The 21,913-nt window shown below is 34.4% G+C and overlaps 1 protein-coding gene and 1 pseudogene across 1 annotated transcript; one reads left to right on the forward strand and one right to left on the reverse strand.

The window, feature by feature from the left end:
• LOC148957057 (protein adenylyltransferase FICD-like) overlaps positions 1-4,849 on the reverse strand; it is an 8,229-nt pseudogene extending 3,380 nt beyond the window's left edge.
• A 12,271-nt stretch (positions 4,850-17,120) lies between these two features.
• On the forward strand, positions 17,121-21,145 carry LOC148957058 (uncharacterized). The gene is made up of 2 exons (XM_089097460.1): positions 17,121-17,159; positions 20,283-21,145. The coding sequence occupies exons 1-2, from the start codon at positions 17,121-17,123 to the stop codon at positions 20,961-20,963; spliced, it is 720 nt and encodes a 239-aa protein (XP_088953586.1). The 3' UTR covers positions 20,964-21,145.
• The last annotated feature ends 768 nt before the right edge of the window (positions 21,146-21,913 follow it).

The raw sequence follows: 21,913 nt of genomic DNA on the forward strand, positions 1-21,913 counted from the left end.
GTATCATAAAACCCTTTAGTAGACTAGAAAGTACTATTTCTGGGGCCCCCCTGTACCAAACAGGTTTTTTTTTCTGGTAGTTAATTCTACAGGTCATCACACTCTTTGCCAGGGGAATGACGCGATTTCAAAGTTCAATGTCTTTTTGGTGATAAACCCAAACCAGCACGTCTTGTTTCGTTGTTATGCAATTATTTTTGTATATATTCAGGTTTCATATTTGATTCTCAATCAGTTTTGAATAGTTTATATTCGAGATTACAGGCATTTTTTGTAAAAAGCATTATGGGATATGCGAGCATTTGCAAAAAAAGGGGTAATGGGATATGCGAGCATTTGCAAAAAAGGGGTAATTAATGTTGAAAAGGGTAATTACTTCTTTAGTTTACGAGATTTGCGAATTTTTTGTGAAAAGATATTTGCGTAAAGGTATTGCGATGGTTAAGAATAGGTCATTACACCTTTTTGCCAAGAGGAACGAGTATAATACATGTTTATTTATTTATTTTTTTTTAACTGTTATTTTTTCAATGAAGTCCATAGCACTTTGCAGAAACCCGTGAATGTAGGACTGAAAGTCCAATTACTAATCAAGCTAGTGTGACCGCCATTTTTTGATCTGGTTAAGTGGGTATAATCTGGTTTGGTTTGCTATTGCGAGAGAACTCAAGTGATTTCTTTCATACGGGGTTTCAGTTATACAGGGGATTCAGTTACATGGGGTCGGTAGTCGTTATAATATAAAATCTCTATTTGAATAGTGTAGTGAGATTCCCGACCACACCTCCAAAGGACGTCGATCCCCCCATCGCAAACCGTAGATTATCGACGTTACTCTGGGGTCGGCATAATGCACAATCGGTTGGTTAAGAACGTTGGGAGCTTGAGCTGCACCCGAGTTCAGTTACATACGGATTCAGTTACACGGGGGTTTAGTTAAATTTTCGTCTGAAAAATAGGAGTTCACACTTAAAAAAGTTCTATTAAGAGCTATTTTTTATGGAAATGGTTCATTTTTGAACCAAAACTATGCTTTTGTGACTGAAGATACACATTTGAATCAGAAAAGGTGAAAATGTACACATCTAAAACAGAAAAGTGTGTTTTGACTATATTTTCTATAATTTAGTCTGAAAAATAGGACTTCACACTTAAAAAGTTCTATTAAGAGCTATTTTTATGGAAATGGTTCATTTTTGAACCGAAACTATGCTTTTGTGACTGAAGATATACATTATAATCAGAGAAATTGTTTAAAAATACGCTAAAAGATGATTTCCGTGAAGCTATTGTAGTTTTCTATAAAAAATAAATGATTTTCAAAATCAAATAAAATGGCCCCATCTTTAAAAAATATAGCCTTAGCTAGTTAAAAATGCGCATAAATTCTTGATTTTCAATCTAACTTAACTTGTAGGAATAGGACTTCATTCAAACAAGTAAATCAGCTTTATTTAAAGTATATTAATTGCACAAAAAGACTATTATTTTTCCTTGTTTTTCCCTCCAGGTGCTAAGGTCTCCATCTCACTTTCAGTTAGTTTTCTTCTAAGTATACGATAGTAACGATTACGCCATCGCCATACTTCATAATAGCCATCATGTGTTATGTAATGATCATCATCCAATCTAGGCTCCCGATCTAAAAAAAACAAAAACAATTCAAAATAGAACTAGATCTTAACTAACAATTGTTAGTGGTAGTGTTCAATTGTTAGTTAAGATCTAGTTCTATTTTGAATTGTTTTTGTTTTGTTTTTTTTAGATCGGGAGCCGAGATTGGATGATGATCATTATATAACACATGATGGCTATTATGAAGTGTGGCGATGGCGTAATCGTTACTATCGTATACTTAGAAGAAAAATAACTGAAAGCGAGATGGAGACCTTAGCACCTGGAGGGAAAAACAAGGAAAAATAATAGTCTTTTTGTGCAATTAATATACTTTAAATAAAGCTGATTTACTTGTTTGAATGAAGTCCTATTCCTACAAGTTAAGTTAGATTGAAAATCAAGAATTTATGCGCATTTTTAACTAGCTAAGGCTATATTTGTTAAAGATGGGGCCATTTTCTTTGATTTTGAAAATCATTTATTTTTTATAGAAAACTACAATAGCTTCACGGAAATCATCTTTTAGTGTATTTTTAAACAATTTCTCTGATTATAATGTATATCTTCAGTCACAAAAGCATAGTTTCGGTTCAAAAATGAACCATTTCCATAAAAATAGCTCTTAATAGAACGTTTTAAGTGTGAACTCCTATTTTTCAGACTAAATTATAGAAAATATAGTCAAAACACACTTTTCTGTTTTAGATGTGTACATTTTCACCTTTTCTGATTCAAATGTGTATGTTCAGTCAGAAAAGCATAGTTTTGGTTCAAAAATGAACCATTTCCATAAAAAATAGCTCTTAATAGAACTTTTTTAAGTGTGAACTCCTATTTTTCAGACGAAAATTTAACTAAACCCCCGTGTAACTGAATCCGTATGTAACTGAACTCTCGTGCAACTCAAGCCTCCAAATCTCGTAAACTAAAGCTTGTGTATTATAACGACCACAGAGTAACTTCGCTAATACACGGGTTGGGATGGGGGGATCGGAGTCCTTTGGGGGTGTGGTAGGGAATCTCACAACACTGTTCAAATAGAACTTGTGTATTATAACGACTACCGACCCCATGTAACTGAATCCCCTGTATAACTGAAACCCCGTATGAAAGAAATCGCTTGAGTCCTCTCACAATAGCAAACCAAACCAGATTATACCCACTTAACCAGATCAAAAAAATGGCGGTCACACTAGCTTGATTAGTAATTGGACTTTCAGTCCTACATTCACGGGTTTCTGCAAAGTGCTATGGACTTCATTGAAAAAATACCAGTTAAAAAAAATAAATAAACATGTATTATGCTCGTTCCTCTTGCCAAAAAGGTGTAATGACCTATTCTTAACCATCGCAATACCTTTACGCAAATATCTTTTCGCAAAAAATTCGCAAATCTCGTAAACTAAAGAAGTAATTACCCTTTTCAACATTAATTACCCCTTTTTTGCAAATGCTCGCATATCCCATTACCCCTTTTTTCTATGTAAATGCTTTTTACAAAAAATGCCTGTAATCTCGAATATAAACTATTCAAAACTGATGGAGAATCAAATATGAAACATAAATATATACAAAAAATAATTGCATAACAACGAAACAAGACGTGCTGGTTTTGGGTTTATCACCAAAAAGACATTGAACTTTGAAATTGTGCCATTCCCTGGAAAAGAGTGTGATGACCTGTAGAATTAACTACCAGAAAAAAAACCTGTTTGGTACAGGGGGGCCCCAGAAATAGTACTTTCTAGTCTACTAAAGGGTTTTATGATACACTGAATCTGACGGTGTGATTTTCATTAAAATCACACCGTTAAAGAGGGGGGATGTTTCCCCCCTCTTTAAAAAATCCGGTAAATTTTCTCAGGCTCGTAGCCTTTGATGAGTAATGCTAAACTTAATAAAATTTATATATTTAGAATCAGCACTATAAGCCCATTCTTTTGATATATTTATTGATATCAAAATTCCGTTTTTAAAAGTTTCGATTACTATTGAGCTGTATCGCTTGTTTTTTTTATTGTTTTTTTTTTCATTACGTATATGTTATTACGTTTAATTAGAATAGATAGCTCTTTTGAAATCACTAAAAAAAACTGTAGCGTAAAGAGCGAGGTATTGACTTGGGGGAGAACCCCCTCATATGCGTAATAATTTCTGTTCGTTTTAAGTTCTAATGTTGCTTCTTACTTTCAGTTGAAAAACTTATTTTTTTAAATTTAATTTCTGATCATTTTTTAAATAATGCTTGGAAATCCGTCGCATCATTCATAGAAATGTCCCTTACCCCAAAGAAACATCCTCCACGGAAAAATTCTCCCGGGTAACCCCCTCCTACAGCCCCCCCCCCCCACCAGAAAAAAAATCCTTCCTGAAAATGTCTGTATACTACCCAATCACGAATACAATATGTAAGCAATGGGGAAAGTTCATAACTATGGGGGATTAAGTCATCCTAAAAGACATATTTATTAAATTTTCGACTATGCTGAACAAAATGGCTATCTCAAAATTTTAATTGGGTGACTGCGAACAAAATGAGCGTGGGAGGGGGCCTAGTTTCCCTCCATTTTTTTGGTTACTTAAAAAGGGCACTAGAACTTTTAATTTCTGTTCCAATGAGCCCTCCTACGATATTCTAGGACCACTGGGTCAACAGAGGAAAAGAAAAAAGAAAAAAAAAGAAAAGAAAAAAAAACACGCATCCGTGATCTTTCTTCTGGCAAAAAATGGAAAATTCCTCATTTTTGTAGATAGGAAATTGAAACCTCTTCAGAAGTGTTTTCTGATACGCTGAATATGATGGTGTGATTTTCATTAAGTTTCTATAGCTTTTAGGGGGTCTTTTCCCCTTTTTTTCTCAGGCGCGTAACTTTTGATAGGTAGAATTAAACTAGATAAAACTTATAAATTTGAAATCAAAATTAAAATCTGATTCTTTTGATGTGTCTATTGGTATCAAAATTCCATTTTTTAGAGTTTCGGTTACCATTGAGCCGGGTCGCTGCTTACTTACAGTTCATTACCACGAACTGTTTGGTAGATTCTTATGTTCAGCAGTTCTGGCCTGCTGCAGTATAGTATAGGAGCCCTTATGGAAGACAAGTGATGTATTATAGGTAGAACAGTAGAAAGAGAACAGATCTCCCGGAACGATCCTACGCCACTCTTTCATTTGGTGCACTGTTACATCTTTCTCTTCAAACGAAGTCTCCTTAAATTTACAATTTCCCATTCTTATTCAAATATGAAACTTCAACCCTAAATCCTTAAAAAAAAGAATTAAGTAGAAAATATATAGGTTATTACCAGAAATGCATTCAAATAAAAAAGGGCGCTAGGAAGTAGTCTAATAGTTAGATTTATGTGTGGAAGCTCAAAATCGTGCAAGAAACCTGGTTTTAACAACGCCTCCTTCGTATTTTGTGCTTGGAGCCATTGTCTAATTTATTTATTTTTCCACTGTGTGTAACAGAGTGACACTCATAGAAGACTTTTCTAGGTAATTAACAAAGCTAACTGAACCCTGACGCTTCCTAGCCTATTGACTCCAGAGCCCAAAAGAGTCACTTCTTTTCGTTACTAGTATGTCTGCTCTGTCCTGACAATAACGATGCAGCCTATAACAGCAAGTTTTGTCTTTCTTAGACAAGCAAAAACAGGTTCCAAGAGTCTCAATAGAAACAAAAATACTGATATTTTGTATAAGTTTTTTACTTAAAAAAAAATTGATACAAAAAAAAAACGATACGGTTTTTCCTTTGTAAAAACCTTTGTAAACTTATTTAAATAGGCTGTATTTACCTACAGCCTACAGGTGGCAAAAGACCAATTAAATTTTATTATTTTTGAATTTAGCAAAAAAACAAGCTGATATAATTACGCAAGAAAAATATTTAGAAAAATATAAATTAATAAAATAAGACCAAAATCGTCCTGTTTCAAACATCATTTCAATACAAATTGTGTTCCACTGCTTTATGTAAATTAAACCGTTTTTCTCTCTTAATTTTTCGAAGAGGGGCGTCGTCTAAGAAATTATTTGGATACTTCGATAGGTTTCGAGATTTTGAAATCGCTTTACTTTCATTTCAGTCATTTATGCGCCGAAGTTTAAGCTTTTATTAAGACTCTTCGATGTTAAAAATAATAATTTTTCCCTTAAAAACTACTTTTTTCTTCAAAAAAATTACAAGACTGCATGTATGTTTAAAAAGGGATGCTGCACTGTGCATCAAAATGGCGTCCAAAAATGGATCTTCTGCAAAATTACTCCTTCTTCTAGATATAATTTTGGTCTTGTCTTGGCATTTCGTTGCCTAGCATCAAGCTTTTTCGACGTTTACTTTTTATTCATGAATATGAAAGCAGAGAAATAAATAAGGAAATATATAAAAACTAGCGAAGCATGGTTTTTCGTTATCTCAATCCAAAAATAGTTCCAAGAATTGACTTGGGATAACCAACTATGTAACGCCATTGTCACAAACATTTTTTCTTTTTCAAAAAGTATTTACAAAAAAAAAGTATATTATCATAATGCTTAAGGGGCGACCATACTTGAAGCGACCTTCCTATCTCTCCCATAGTAAGTGTTTTGAGTTTGTCTGAAATTAATAGTTGAGGCAGTTAGGCGGTCTCAGTCTTTTCTAATAGAACAGAATCAGGTGAACATTTTGAATTAGCAGAATGCTAAAGCCGACACCTATTTTTCCTGAAATTCCCAAAAAAACTCGAAAACCTATTTTGGGTTTGCCTGCAAGATCGCTGCAGTCAATATTGTCGTAATTGGTGCTTAAAAATGCAGCGAAAAATATTCTATTGAAGCGGTAGCAGCATATTTTTATAAAAAAATACTTGCTGACTGCAGTCCCTTCAAATACTTTACATACCAACGTTTCAAATTGCTTATCACCCGACAGAGAGCCTAAAATGCTTGGAATCAAACGGATGTGTGCGCATAAATTATGCTGAGGGGGTTAACGCTTCCTTTTGTTCAAAAGCGGTCAGTTGTTCAAAAGCGGGATCCTTTTGTTCAAAAGCGTAACCCCTGGAGGTCGCCCTCTTCGTGTTCGTTTACTCAAGTCTGTGTGAAATCTGATACCTTTGTGTTTGAGCCTTTTTGCCGACCAGGAAAAGGGCTCGAATCGGCCAAAACGGCTTTGGACTGGCGTCCCCCCTTAAGATAGGAAATGGAGTGAAGACCCTTTATTATCTCTGACTTAAGACTAACTTAAAAAGCTTCAATTTCATTTGGTCTCCCTCTTTGGCCGGACTCCCTCCTTTTCTAGGGTTTGTTTTACTAAATGAAGAAAATTATGAAACAGTCATCTTTAGTTAATGTAAATCACCTTATTTCGGGATTTTATTTGTGGTTATTGAAAATTAATTTAAAGAATTTTTATCAGCAATATGGGGTTTCTTATTATATAAAAAGAATATGACAACAAAGTCCTCCAGTGTGCCGAAAAATACAGACACATAAGCTAAATTAAACTAAAAACATTAGCTAAATTCCAAAGTGTCGGAGCACAACACTGACACCTTAGAACTTTGGGGTGGGAGACTCTCCACGCCCACCCAACCCCTAGATCCACCTAGTCTACATTTATTTCAAATTTTTATTGAATGTTAATTTATTGTTACTATTTAGTCTGTCTTACCTATTTATGTGTAATTTCACATCGTAGCATTTGTCTTTCTCATTGACCAAAAATTTATTTGCTTTTTTCAGACCATTTTTTTGGCTATAATTCTAAATACAGCAGGAAAGCCCATAGAAGAACCCACTCAGTCCAGTTTTCAGCAGTCTAGTTTTGCTAATTTCAAGGACGGTGCTCATGGATCAGAAATAGCAGGAGAAGAAAGTGCTAGAAATAAGAGATTCTTCCCATTTTACCGACCATATTTCTACAGACCTTTTTATGGCTACCCATTCGGTGGATATGGTTATGGTTATCCTCCATTTGGTGGATTTGGATATGGGTATGGATCCCCGGGTCCCTTCTTTGGATAGATAGCGTTCATTTATTTATTTTATACTTTCATAAATATCTAATGGCTCAAATAAAATTATTCGAGTTTTTAGCCTTTGTTTGACCAGCTCTCTTTTAATTCAATTATTGGTCTTTTACATTCTTCTGCATTGTCAATCTTTTATTAATTTGAATCACCGATAAGTGTGAACTATGGATCATGTCCTCTGCCGTCAAGGGGATTATTTATTAGAAGTCTCTCCTGTTCTAGTCTTTATCACTGGCTAAATGAATCTCATTATTCGTTCATATAATCACATAAATCTACAGGTATAAAACACAGAAATTGTTTTATTTTTTTAACGCAAAATGAATTTTCTTAGCTGCAGTATAAAACATTTGTAATTATACGCAACTTTGAATTAAAATCAACTTGTTTAAGTGATGAAAGACATGAGAACCATGGCTAATTTGAGTAAAGCCAAGACAGATAGACTCAGCGTGAGACAAAGCTGGCATAACGCTTTTTTAGAATTGTACAAAAATGATGTAATTTCACTTGTTGATAGATAGTCTGTCATCCATCCTAGGGCGGAACTAAGGTAGACAGGCATGGAGTAAGGGTAATTAGTAAGGGTAAAAAAGGCATTCGCAACTATTTATGCTATGAAGAGTCGGGGGCTCATCTACGTTGATCGACAAACAGAACTTATTTCAGTTTATGCAAATTGTAGAAGAGGAGAGTATTGGCGGGCTTTTATTACAAATAGCACTATGTCCTCTATGCCTTTGTCTTGTTGGGAATAGTTGTTGCATTGATTGACCAAAATTCAGCTCGTTTGTACAGGGTCAATACAAAATGGGCACCCAAGATTATAAATCGAGCATTCATACCTTGTTTTTTGTCTTGTTTTGTCCAAAACTGTTCGTGATTTAGCAAAAGAAATGCTTTGATAACTTATAAGTATTCTTTTCTATCATTTAAACTTTGAGCATTACAAACTGTATGAAAATTGATGGAAAATGCAAAAAAAAATATTGCATTAAAAAGACGTCTGTAGCCAGCAAAGTAGCACAAAGCTATCTAAGTTTCTTGGCAATCAATTCGTAGGGGTCCCATTACTTTAGCTACTTGCTATAAAAAGGTTTAAACTGTCATTTCAAGAGTTTTCAGGTGACTCATCCACTACACCGTCACATAGGAAGTATGATACATATTTGAGAGTAAGCACTAGGAACAAGAATATACACAGTTAAGGATCCTTAGAGACCATGTTCCCTCCTCTACCTTGAAATCCTAAGATTTCATTTTTGCTGTAACAGGTTTTAGTTTCAGCAATCTGTGGTCATCCAAGCTGTGAAAATTAGTCATGGGGCATGAACATGGGGTATGGGTACATGGGGTATATACATGGGGTATGGGTACAGTTCATAAAACTGTAATTTACTTATTTTCTGCTCCATTTTGAATAGCAGACATAGTAGTTCAAATGAAATTCTTATCCCTCTGATGTTAGGCGCTTTTAATTTTTCCCGGGGGGGGGGGGGGTACAAAAAAACTTTACAAAACCCATGAAAAATTGGCCTATATTTTTGATACGTTTTTATGAGTCAGACAAACATTTCAGTGGGAAGTTCAAAGCCCCTAACCCCCTGGATACGGTCTTGAGTCAAATTCCTTGAAATTTTGGCTTTTTCTTGGACTTGCATCTGCAATTACTCTCTGGAGGAGCATTTTCTCTCCTGTTTAATTATTCTAAGTAAAATGGCTATATCAGTACCTTGATCTTGGATTGGATCCTTGCCATTGGATGTTACGAGGATGCTTGGGAGAAAAAAGAGGGTACGGAAAAGAGGATTTTTGCTATTTAATTCCTTTTGCTTTTTAAAAATTTCTGTTACCGTCTCTTCAATAAAACGTAACCGAAAATACACGGGGACGCCTCTCGGTTGACTTTAGTGAGTTCCAGGTGGATATGGCACTTTAATTAGTATTTACTGCAAATTTAAGGGTAAGAAACTGTGATTTAATTGTGATTTGATTTCAAGGTGAATTACGCACGTTACTGCGCATTATATTTGATTATTAAGTTTGAGTGATTTTAACGAGTAATGAGTGAAATATGACAAGTGTGAGTGTTGATGCCTTAATACTCATTAATGTTTCATTAGATTGGCCATTGGCCTCCATTTTTCAAATCTCTGATAAGTTCTTGAGTGATATTGTCAGTCTTTGTATTGCTTTGAAAAAGAGAAAGAGACAAACAATTTTTAGGAGTTATAAAACCTAAAGCCGACAAATATCTTAGATTTGAGATAAACTCCAAAACCAACTTCATGTTTGCTTTTTAAACTACTACACTCTCTATTTTTGAAAAAGGTTTAAAAAAAAAACAGACCAAAACTGTTCTATAGAATTGTAGGATTTTTTATTCTATAGAAAAATATTATAGATTTTTATTCATTTTAGTGAACACAGTCCCTTAGCAATGAAGAGCCGAATAGGTGTTTGATTATAATACATCTTGACGCACAAGCAAATACAAGGGCTTTTCTACTTGGCTCTGGGTAAAGTAGCCCCTATTTAGTCCCTTAGCTATTAATTTTGCCCCTAGCTAGTAGATTCAAAGAAAATATAAAATAAGAAGTAGTAAGATCTCAGAGCTGGGAAATTTTAGCCAAGCAGACATCTTTTTCATAATTTATCTGGCAAAAGCTCACAGCAAAGTTACAAATAAAGGAGTTTTCAAACAGTTCGTGGTAGGGAACTGTAAGTAAGGAGAGATGCGGCTCAATAGTAACCGAAACTCTAAGAAACAGAGTCTTGATAATGATCAAGCAGTTCGTGGTAACGAACTGTAAGTAAGGAGCAGCCCGGCTCAATGGTAACCGAAACTCTAAAAACTGGAATTTTGATACCAATAGATACATCAAAAGAATCAGATTTTAATTCTGATTTCAAATATAGAAAATTTGGCTGATTTTTGAAAAAAGGGGGAAAGACCCCCTAAAAATTATAGAACCTTAATAAAAATGACACCATCACATTCAGTGTATCAGAGAACCCTACTGTAGAGGTTTCAAGCTCCTATCTAGAAAAATGTGGAATTTTCCATTTTTGCCAGAAGAAAGATCACGGATGCGTGTTTATTTGTTTTTTTTTTCTTTTCCCCAGGGGTAATCGTATTGACCCAGTGGTCCTAGAATATCACAGGAGGGCTCATTGGTTCGGAAATTAAAAGTTCTAGTGCCCTTTTTAAGTGACCAAAAAAATGGAGGGAAACTAGGCCCCCTCCCACGCTCTTTTTTTCATCCATTTAAATCACCCAAGTCACCCAATTAAAATTTTGAGCTAGCCATTTTGTTCAGCATAGTTGACAATCTAATAAATATGTCTTTTAGGATGACTTAATCTCTTACAGTTCCCAGGGGAAGGGCTGCAAGTTATGAACTTTGCCCATTGCTTATATATTGTATTGGTTATTGGAAAGTATACAGACATTTTCAGGAAGGATTTTTTTCTGGTGGCGGGGGGGGGGCTGGAGGAGGGGGTTACTCGGGGGAATCTTTCCGTGGAGGATGTTTCTTTGGGGTAAGCGAAATTTCTATGAAGGGGGGGGGCCGGATTTCCAAGCATTATTTAAAAAACGATCAGAAATTAAATAAAAAAAACAAGTTTTTTCAACTGAAAGAAAGAAGCAACATTAGAACTTAAACGAACAGAAACTATTACGTATATGAGGGGGTTCTCCCTCAAGTCAATACCTCGCTCTTTACGCTACGGTTTTTTTAGTGCTTTCAAAAGAGCTATCTATTCTAATTAAACGGCCTTTGTGATTCAGGGGTTTGTGAATCAATTTTTTTTTACTTTTCAAACAGTTCGTGGTAACGAACTGTAAGTAAGGAGCGACCCGGCTCAATGGTAACCGAAACTCTAGAAAACAGGTTTTTGATACCAATAGATATATCAAAAGAATCAGATTTCAAATCTGATTTCAAATATATAAGTTTCATTAAGTTTAATCATACCCATCAAAAGTTACGTGCCTGAGAAAATTTGGCTGATTTTCGAAAAAAGAGGGAAAGACTCCCTAAAAATTATAGAATCTTAATGAAAATCACACCATCATATTCAGCGTATTAGATAACCCTACTTTAGTGGTTTCAAGCTCCTATCTACAAAATGTGGAATTTTCAATTTTTTGCCAGAAGAAAGATCACGGATGCCTGTTTATGTGTTTGTTTGTTTGTTTGTTTGCTTGTTTTTTTTTTTTTCCCCAGGGGTGATCGTATCGACCCAGTGGTCCTAGAATATCATGGAAGGACTCATTCGAATGGAAATTAAAAGTTCTAGTTCCCCTTTTAAGTGACCAATCAAAATGGAGGGCAACTAGGCCCCCTCCCACGCTCATTTTTTCTCAAAGTCACCCAATCAAAATTTTGAGATAGCCATTTTGTTCACCATGGTTGAATATATGATAAAAATGTCTTTTAGGATGACTTGATCCCCCAAAGTCCCCAGGGGAGGGCTGAAAGTTATGAACTTTACTCAATGTTAACATATAGTATTGGTTATTGGGAAGTATACAGACTTTTTCAGAGGAGATTTTTTCTGGTAGGTGGGGGAAGGAGAGGGGCGGGGGCTATATGGAAGGATCTTTCCCTGAAGGAAGTTGTCACGGGGGAAGGGACATTGCTCTGACGGGGGCGCCTGATTTCCCAGCATTATTAAAGAAAAAGATCAGGAATTAAATAAAAAAAACAAGTTTTTCAACTAATCAACTGATTGTGATTAAGAGGTTATTTTTAAAGAACTGGAAAAAAAAATCGAACTATAGTTTAAAGAGCAGGGTATTGACTAGGGGGCGAACCCCCTAATATACGTGTTAAAAATTTATGAATATAGAAGTTCGTTACGTAAGTTAATTCTAAGTTACGTATATTTATTACTAATAAAAACGTTCGTAAATAAAATTAAACAAGTTTCGAGAAAGCCATTTAACCAAATATAATATGCAAATTTTGTTTTAATTATTCATGTACGGTGAGCCAAAATCAAAACCTGCATTAATTCAAAAACGTTCAAAAATTAAATAAAAAAAACAAGTTTTTTTAACTGAAAGTAAGGAACGACGTTAAAACTTAAAACGAACAGAAATTATTCCGTATATGAAGGGGGCTGTCCCCTCCTCAACGCCTCGCTCTTTACACTAAAGTTTGACTTTCTCACAACTCTATTTTTTTAAACAATAAAAAAAACTTTAGCATAAAGACCGAGGCGTTGAGGAGGGGACAGCCCCCTTCATATACGGAATAATTTCTGTTCGTTTTAAGTTTTAACGTCGTTCCTTACTTTCAGTTAGAAAAACTTGTTTTTTTATTTAATAAGGTAAAGAGCGTGGTATTGACTAAGAGGAGAACCCCGTCATATACGTAATAATATATACGTAATAAAAAAAACAATAAAAAAAAACAAGCGATACAGCTCCACAAAATCTCACTATCAGCCAAGAGCCTAGCCAACTATACCTGCACACAGAGCACAGAAATCGATATCTATCATCTTATAGTTGAACTCCTTGAGTCAAAAGATCTACTGAAAGATATCTGAGAATATCTAATAAATAAGAGACAACCAAGACAGTAGCTCTGTAGCCCACAGAGTGAAGCAAAAAGAAGAGGACTAAATAGTACCAACTGAATAGCCCGCCTGCTGTGAATTAGAAGAAGAATTTTGTGAGACTTTTGATCTTCTACATAACTGAAGCCATCTCTTTCTTTGGAGATAAAATGACCCCCTACATCACATGGAGAAAGCTTTTTAAGTTATAAAGATCAACCTTTGTTTTATTTGTTATTGGGAAGTATGCATACATTTTTCGGGTATGCAGGGGAGGACGAATTTTCTGCTGGGAGAGTTTTAAATAGTTTTCAGGAAATGAAATTTTAAGAAGAAATTTTACGCTGGGTGAATTTGCAAGAATTCATATGCGAAATTTCTTTATTAGTCTTGCTTTCTCTTTGCCGATTTAATTTTACGCGTGGGGATGTTAAGGGTAATTGTCCGGAGTAAATCTTCGCCAGGATTGAATTGTCCTGAGGATATTTCTATGGAGAGGGGTATTTTTCGTGGGGGAGGGAATTTTGGTTGGGTTAACCCCCCCCCCAATTCAATATATTAATTTTTTTATTTTACTGTGTTCATGGCCGTAAATTTGGCTTTAAAATACACTTATTTGTCTATCTATCTAATATGCAGAATAATTGTAGTGTAAAGTATTTGGAACATAAATTCGAGAAGGCTTTTTCTGGTGTCTCGTTTCTTAGAGATTTGGCCATGTATATGTCAACGAGAACAGTCCAGGGGGGGGGGGGCTTTTGGGACTAAGGCTAGTCGTGGGAAAGGGTCCGTTCCCAGGCATGGTTGAACAACCAATAGCTGGAACTTCCGTTCCAGGAAAGTTACATTCTTGGCTCATTTCTAAAGGGAGTCCATCTCTCGCCTTCGTCGCAGCTAGTTGTTCTTGTGCTACCTTATTTTCTCTATGTGTATTCTCACGTTATTTAATAAAGACCATGTACCAACGTTTATCGTCTATCTTTGGAATTTACGTAAACCGTTACATCTGCCAATATAAAAAGGCATATATATAAAGAACTTAAATAGAGTTTTACAGAGTGGTGGCAAGCGGTTAAGACTAGTGGAGCATATATCACTAGTGGAAAACCTCCGAGTGACATTTGAGTGACCCTTATAAGTATTTAGGACATCTTACTGGCAACATATTGAAGAGCTATTTCGCCCGCTACCAAAATTACTTGTGATATTGAGCCGCAAATACCACAAAAGACTGATAAAAAGACATCGAAATGTTACGAGGTCTTGAACTTTTTTCTATTCAAAGCGCCTTCTTTAGAAACACTTTCTTTTAAATGAACATTTTGAAATCGGCTGTTACACAATGCCTAATATTGATTTCCTCGCGATAGCTTCTACATACTAATTCAAATTTCTACAACTGAGAGTCTCCGGTTGATTTCTACCTTCACTTAGCCATTCTACGTTTTGTGTTTTTTTTTACCTGATTTTATATAGTCCAAGTGTGATCTACATTTGACATTTTCCAACCACTGTTTAACATTTTTGAATTCGATAATCGAAAATTAATTCTCAATTGTGACTCCAGTTGATGCTAGTGTTTTAATTGTGACCACCTGCACTTTGATTTGAGAAATATTATCTTTCTTATTTGATTTAATACGTCTAAACAACCCATTAAATTTTTTTATACACGTGTCTTTAAATTTTAATTTTATTGACAAAAATATATCGGCAGTAAAATAATAAAAAAAGGTGTTTAAGACAAATAATTAAATTTTTATATTACTTGTTTTTTAAAATTTTTATATCAATATGTCAGTTATTATTTCTATATTTGATCCGGCGGAATCTGGATAACAAAAAGGTTGCTTTTGATTTTGTAAAATAGTGGAGGATCAATGGCATATTTCCATTCCTTTCATTTGACTCCCCTCGATTATAAATTTGTCAAGTTTAAAACGTGGATTACTTGTAGCATATGCCCCAGGCAAAATAGTAAGCAAAATGGTTGCAGAGTTTGTAGGCGTGGCTCAATTTAAGGATGAGCATATCTATTCTATAGAAAGATGCAAAAATTAGGAAGGTCATGTAGGGTGTCCTTAGAAGCCAGGGATGATGGTGTAGTCCTTGGAAGATTTGCTCTTAATTTATTCAAGAAGATCAGACCGTCCTACAAACGGTATTTGTTAGAGAATAGTGCAGAATTTTTTTTTTGTTTAGGTGATGCGTATAAGGTTGCAATACAATATGAACAGATAGAACAGATAGTGGGGAAAGAAGACACTTTTTCTTTTTCTGATGAATTTCTTTCTGCGCTGACGAGGGTGAAATTTGGACTCAATGATAATGAGAAGGCACTCCGAGATGGTACTGATTCCTCGCAAAGCGGTTTGGCTACCCAGGAAAAGGGAGCTGGTTTTGAGGTCCCGTGGGATGGTACTGATGCCTCACGGGATGGTTTTTTATGTTGCACTGCGAGATGGTACTGATGCCTCGCAGGGCGGTTTGGCTACCCAGGAAAAGGGAGCTGGTTTTAAGGTCCCGTGGGATGGTACTAATACCTCACGGGATGGTTTTTTTGTTGCACTGCGAGATGGTACTGATTCCTCGCAGGGCGGTTTGGCTACCCAGGAAAAGGGAGCTGGTTTTGAGGTCCCGTGGGATGGTACTGATGCCTCACGGGATGGTTTTTTTTTGCACTGCGAGATGTTACTGATGCCTCGCAGGGCGGTTTGGCTACCCAGGGAGAGGGAGCTGGTTGTAATATCTCGCGAGATGAGGTTGATGCTTCACAGGATGGTTTTAATGCGTAGCGCTAATAGTTATGTAGAGATATCAACAGTAGTACTGCCATTTTTCGAACCACAAGTTAGTAGAGCAAAACCAAATAGGTCTAAACCGAGGCGTTCCGCAGCAATAAAACCCCGAGGATTTTATTGGGAATAATATCTTAACGTCATTGCAGCATGGTATGATTTTTAGAGTTTGCAATTTCATTTATTTGTCGCTGGTATTTTCAGGATTAATTAGCCTTTCCCGGTCATTCCTTTTGCCCTAATTCAAAGTTTTTACATAATCCCCCCTTTCCTTGTCCTCATCAAATTCAGGGGTACGGGGAACAAGTCTATTTTAAAGTATACAAAGAAAAATGAAGTGTTAAAATATCCAGTTTCCGACTACTGTTATTGGTGTGGTTCGTTTATACTATGTAAATTTTTACTTATGCAAGTATTGTGTAGTGTTTATATTATGTAATTCTTTACTAGTTTATGCTGAAGAATGTTAGTAGGTGAGAAGTGAATAATTTGGGAAGGGTATTGAATGTTTTGAATTCAATTAAAGTTTGAGAGCTTAATGAGAAGGGGATAAGCCAAATTTGGGAAATTTAACTTAAAACAGGGGGGAGAATCAGTAAAGTATTTGGAACATAAATTCGAGAAGGCTTTTTCTGGTGTCTCGTTTCTTAGAGATTTGGCCATGTATAAGTCAACGAGAACAGTCCAGGGGGGGCTTTTGGGACTAAAGCTAGTCGTGGGAAAGGGTCCGTTCGCAGGCATGAGTAGAGGTCTAGGTGGGAAAATAGCAGGCGCTATATGCCATTGATAGGGAGTACGTAGTCCCTGAGCCCTGAGGTCAAGGTCACTGGGGAAAACCGAGAAATGTTTTTGTCAACAGAGACCTTGGGAAAAACCCTAGTTACATAACATGTTTTTGTGAAAAATTTTGGGAAAATTTAATTAGTTTGTCAACAGGGGGAAAACCTAGTTACTTAACTGATTTGTCAACAGGATTTGGGGAAAAACCCATAGCCTTGTGATTGGATGAAATTGGGACTTTGGGGGAAAACCCATGACTTTCTGAAATGTACATATAAGGTAAGAAATCATTGATAATATTATCATTAGTTTGACAATTATTAAGTGAATAAAATGTCTGAGAAAAGGAAATGTTGTGGTTCTGAAAAAGAGGTGAGTAATGCTTTATTTTTTTGCATTATGTTAATTAATATGGTCGGAGATATAACTTTTATCACAAATTTGTTTTATGTTATTATTATTTATTTATTATAATGAATAGGTATAGACTCTAGGATTACAAAATATGTCCCATGATAAATTGTCCCACCCCCCTCCCTTTTTTTAAATATGGTAATTTAGAATGTTGTTCTTTAAAAGTTTCAATGACCTAAAAAGTCAAATTTCCGCCTACTCTAACAATGAATATATGAGGCTCAAAGACGTTTACCAGTCACCAGCAACTTTCTTTACCTAAGCTAGTCATAATATTATTAAATTTAGATTCACTATCATCTTGTTTAGAGGAATAGGAGACCATTAACCAGTTATTGATTGAGAGGGAGGCAAAGTTGTGATTATATATAAAATAAAACATGATCATACTAGTACTATTATCTACATTTAATTTACTGAAAGTTAAATAGCTACTCAAATTCCGGGGGCACTAACCATTTGTGTATTGAGAGGGATGTATGGGGGGAGGGTGATCGTATAAAAATAATATATAATTATAATAGTTTCATTATCTATCTACATATACTTACTTATCCTATGAGCGGATTATCCCAAAAAATATCCGTGAATGAGATGCAAATCAATTTTTATATTCCTCGTTAAACGAAGATTTATTTTTTTTTATATAGTTTCACTTTTTATAACATAGTTCATTTAGACTTAGTCCCATGTTTTACCTTCAATAGACCGAATAAAATGTTCAAACGAGGTCAATTTGGCAAAGCAAACCTTTTACGAAATACACTTTAGGCTAAGTTGCTAATCCAACCCGAGCGGGTATTCAATAGCATGATGGAAACATGAACAGAATTTGACTGTCAATCTTATTTATTTAGATATCCAAATAGAAGGTTTTACAAAAAATAGGATTCAATTCCACTTTCTAAGATCAAAATGAGAGAAAGACTGAGATAGTTAGGGTACGTTACTGGACATCCAAAATGTAATTTGAGCAATTCTGCAAAACAAATTGTTGAGAAATACAGGGAAAAACGAAAAACAGGTTGTCCCCAGATGGAATAGGAAGATTCATAAGGAAATATTTAAAAGATAGGGGAACTTTATGCGAGGGGGTAAAGGGTGAGGCTTTAAATAGATCGGGATGGAGGAGAAGCGCACATGAATGAATCATAAAACGAACAAAGCTTTAATTAAATATGTGAATCAAGATTGAAAAAAATCATTATTTATTATAAAAAAGAATTTTACTTTGTCAATCTTATTTATTTAGATATCCAAATAGAAGGTTTTACAAAAAATAGGATTCAATTCCACTTTCTAGGACAATAATGAGAGAAAGGTTGAGCTGGCTAGGATACGTTCTTCAGACGAAGAATGTCAAATTACCAATCCATTCTGTCGCCCGTCATTTGTCTTTGTGACTATGAAACTGGCTTTCTTAGATCTTAAATTTAGCAAACTTCTCGAGTGTGTACTGGATAATACGGAAGTACCGTCTACAGCACTGAAGGTTTTTTTTTAAGTAACTGGATATACCCTATTTTACACACAAATAATGTATTATTAGACATCCAAAATGTAATTTGAGCAATTCTGCAAAACAAATTGTTGAGAAATACCGGGAAAAACAAAAAACAGATTGTCACCAGAAGGAATGAGAAGATTCATAAGGAAGTATTTAAAAGAAAGGGGAACTTTATGGGAGGGGGTAAAGGGTGAGGCTTTAAAGAGATTGGGATGGAGGAGAAGCGTACATGAATGAACGAAGCTTTAATCAAATATGCGAATCAAGATTGAAAAATAAAATCACTATTTAAATTATATTTATTATAAAAAAGAATTTTACTTTGTCAAGCTTGTTTATTTAGATATCCAAATAGAAGGTTTTACAAAAAATAGGATTCAATTCCAATTTCTAAGACCATAATGAGAGAAAGGTTGAGATGTCTAGGGTACGTTCTTCAGACGAAGAATGTCAGATTAACAATGCATTCTGTCACCCGTCATTTGTCATTGTGAATATGAAACTGGCTTCCTTAGATCTTAAATTTAGCAAACTTTTCGAGTGTGTACTGGATAATACGGAAGTATCGTCTACGGTACTGAAGGTTTTTTTTAAGTAACTGCATATACCCAATTTTATGCATAAATAATGTATTACCAGGCATCCAAAATGTATTTTGAGCAATTCTGCAAAAAAAAATTGTTGAGAAATACCAGAAAAAAACGAAAAACACATTGTTCCCAGATGGAATGGGAAGATATGGAAAGGTATCCATTAGGAATTCCAGAAAGAATATAGTTAATTTAGATTCTAGTCGATGAATGGAATATTTGTGATTTGGAAACATTCGATTGATTTTTTTTTTCCATGTTCAATGATATTAACAACATACAATGTTCTATGTGACGTCATTATATTAAAAATATTTCTATTCATTATGATATTATGATTCTTTAATTTTAAGAGCTTTTTTCATGTTACTGGAACATTATTTTTTCTTCGTTAGTAACATTAATATATACTTTTTTTCGCTTTCCAGCTTTATACCATATGTCAGTTATTAAGTTCACTATTCTTTGACAGTGACATTTCCAGACCAATACTAGCTCATATTCCATGAATTATGAAGACACAGGACACTTACAATCTAAGAAATGATCTAAAAACAAAGACTAAGAGGAAAAAAAAGATTTGTTGTAAATATAAAATGAAAATTTGTCCCTTCTTCCATAATTTTCTGAAAATAAAAATTACACTATTCAAATTTTATTTATTATGAAAAAAAAGGAATTTTACTTTTTCAATTTTATCAATTTAAATAGAACCAAACCCTTAGGATATTAAATGTGTTCAGTAGCTTGTAACAATTAGATGTTTCTCCTTGTTCTGTAAAATATTACCTTCAGATCCATAGTAATATACTAATTTTAGCCTATTTTTGGCACTACAAGCGTTAGCGCTTTTAACAGATAACAATCTGAAAAAGATCCATGAAATACGATTCCACCAATGTTTTTAGTCTTTTGAAAAAAAGGTTGTGTCTATAACTAATCTGAAGTTTCTTTTCAGTATTTCAAACTCTTCTACTTTTTCAGAGTCAAACTTCTTCAAAGAAAATAAATTTACAAGACAATGATAACCTACTGGAAGACCTAAAAGCTGCCAGAGAAAATCTTAAAACGGACTTTCAACTCAAATGTTGTGAAGTAATTCAATTAAAAGAGGAGCTTGATCACTTTCAACAAATTCCAGAGATCACCAGAAGAAAAACTCCGGAAGAAACTCAAATTTCTTCAATCAGAGTTGAAACCCAACTTGCAACTGCTCTATCTGAAAATTCACTATTGAAAAAAGAAATTACTAAGTTAAAAATTGAAAACAGCACATTTGTAAGTGAAAATAAAAGACTTGACTCAAGAAAAATGTATTGGAAATCTCACTTAGCACAAGCATTATTATATATATCTTGCCTTTTAAACTCAAGAAAGTCTTTAAAAGAGAAAATTGCTAAGTTGAATATGGAATACAATCAAATTTTAAAAGAGAAGGAAGAATCTGCTGTAAAAGATGAAGAAGAAATTTCCTGCCTCAGGTTTTTTGTAGCATATCTCCAAATAAAAACCAAGACATTAGAAACAGGTTCAGAACGTCTTGAACAAGAAGTCAGAGATAAAACCAGTTTGATGAACGCTCTAGAAAATATTATTATTCATTTGAAATACAGAGAAAAAGAATTCTTTCATGAAATCGATTTTTGTTATCGCGACTTGTTTTAACGCGATTAACTAATTTTAGTTTGTATTTATTTAATATTTTAAATCTCTTCGTTATTTATGAATATAAATTCAATTCAAAGGACTTACAATATATTTTTGTAATCAATGTTTATACTTTCCCTGTAACAAATAGTCTCTAGAAAATACTCTCAATTTGAGTTTTATTTAACTATTTTTTATATTTTTGGAATAAGAAATGAAAATGAGATGAGAATGCAAACTGTGATTTGTTGTGTTGTTGTTGTAGTTAAATATAAAAAGAATTTTTTCAGTGTTAGTTTCTTTGTAATCAGCAGCACAATAGTTAGCTTAAACTTAATGAATCGAAAAAAAAACACCTTTTCAAAGAGTGAGTACCTCCTTCACTAACCAAGATCAATCCCTAAAGTGTTGATTTTTTTTTAGTTCCCAGAAAAATTTCAGTTTATGATGTACGGAATTATTGACAGCGAATTTGTCAATATAGCCAAAGTTGATTGCGGATTAATATTTGAATGTGCTCTCTTAGTGATGAATGAAAAATTTGAGGAAGTAGATATTGACCACTGAAATTTAAACTATAATTTACATAAGTACTCAAGTAACCGATTGTATGCAACAATGAAATTCATTAACAAGCAAGGTTGGTATGAACGACCAATAATGCCATATTCTAGCACTGGAGTTAGTCTAAATTTTGTCCAGAGCAAAATTGCTACAGTCTGTGATTTTATGAATATTAAAGTTGTATTTGTGAAGGGAGATGTTACCACTGATAAGTTACTGTTGAAGAAGTGTAAGGAAGATATCCGTCTTATAAATTTGGAAGACTTCGAATGTCCTAAGTATCCTAATAAAATACATAATCCTGCGAACGAAGTCAGATTTTTTTCGCAATGGATGATGAATAACAAAATAGATGTTAATGGAAAGGTATCCATTAGGAACTCCAGAAAGAATATAATTAGTTT

Source organism: Artemia sp. Qi Xiang Cuo, chromosome 1 (assembly GCF_049724085.1).
Source record: "Artemia sp. Qi Xiang Cuo chromosome 1, ASM4972408v1, whole genome shotgun sequence".
NCBI lineage: Eukaryota > Metazoa > Arthropoda > Branchiopoda > Anostraca > Artemiidae > Artemia > Artemia sp. Qi Xiang Cuo.

Excerpts from the sequence above, each read along its gene's own strand:
- LOC148957058 (XM_089097460.1), top strand. The coding sequence starts at position 17,121 with ATGTCTGAGAAAAGGAAATGTTGTGGTTCTGAAAAAGAG. Across the intron at positions 17,160-20,282 it reads GTTGTGGTTCTGAAAAAGAG|AGTCAAACTTCTTCAAAGAA; the intron begins GTGAGTAATGCT and ends CTACTTTTTCAG.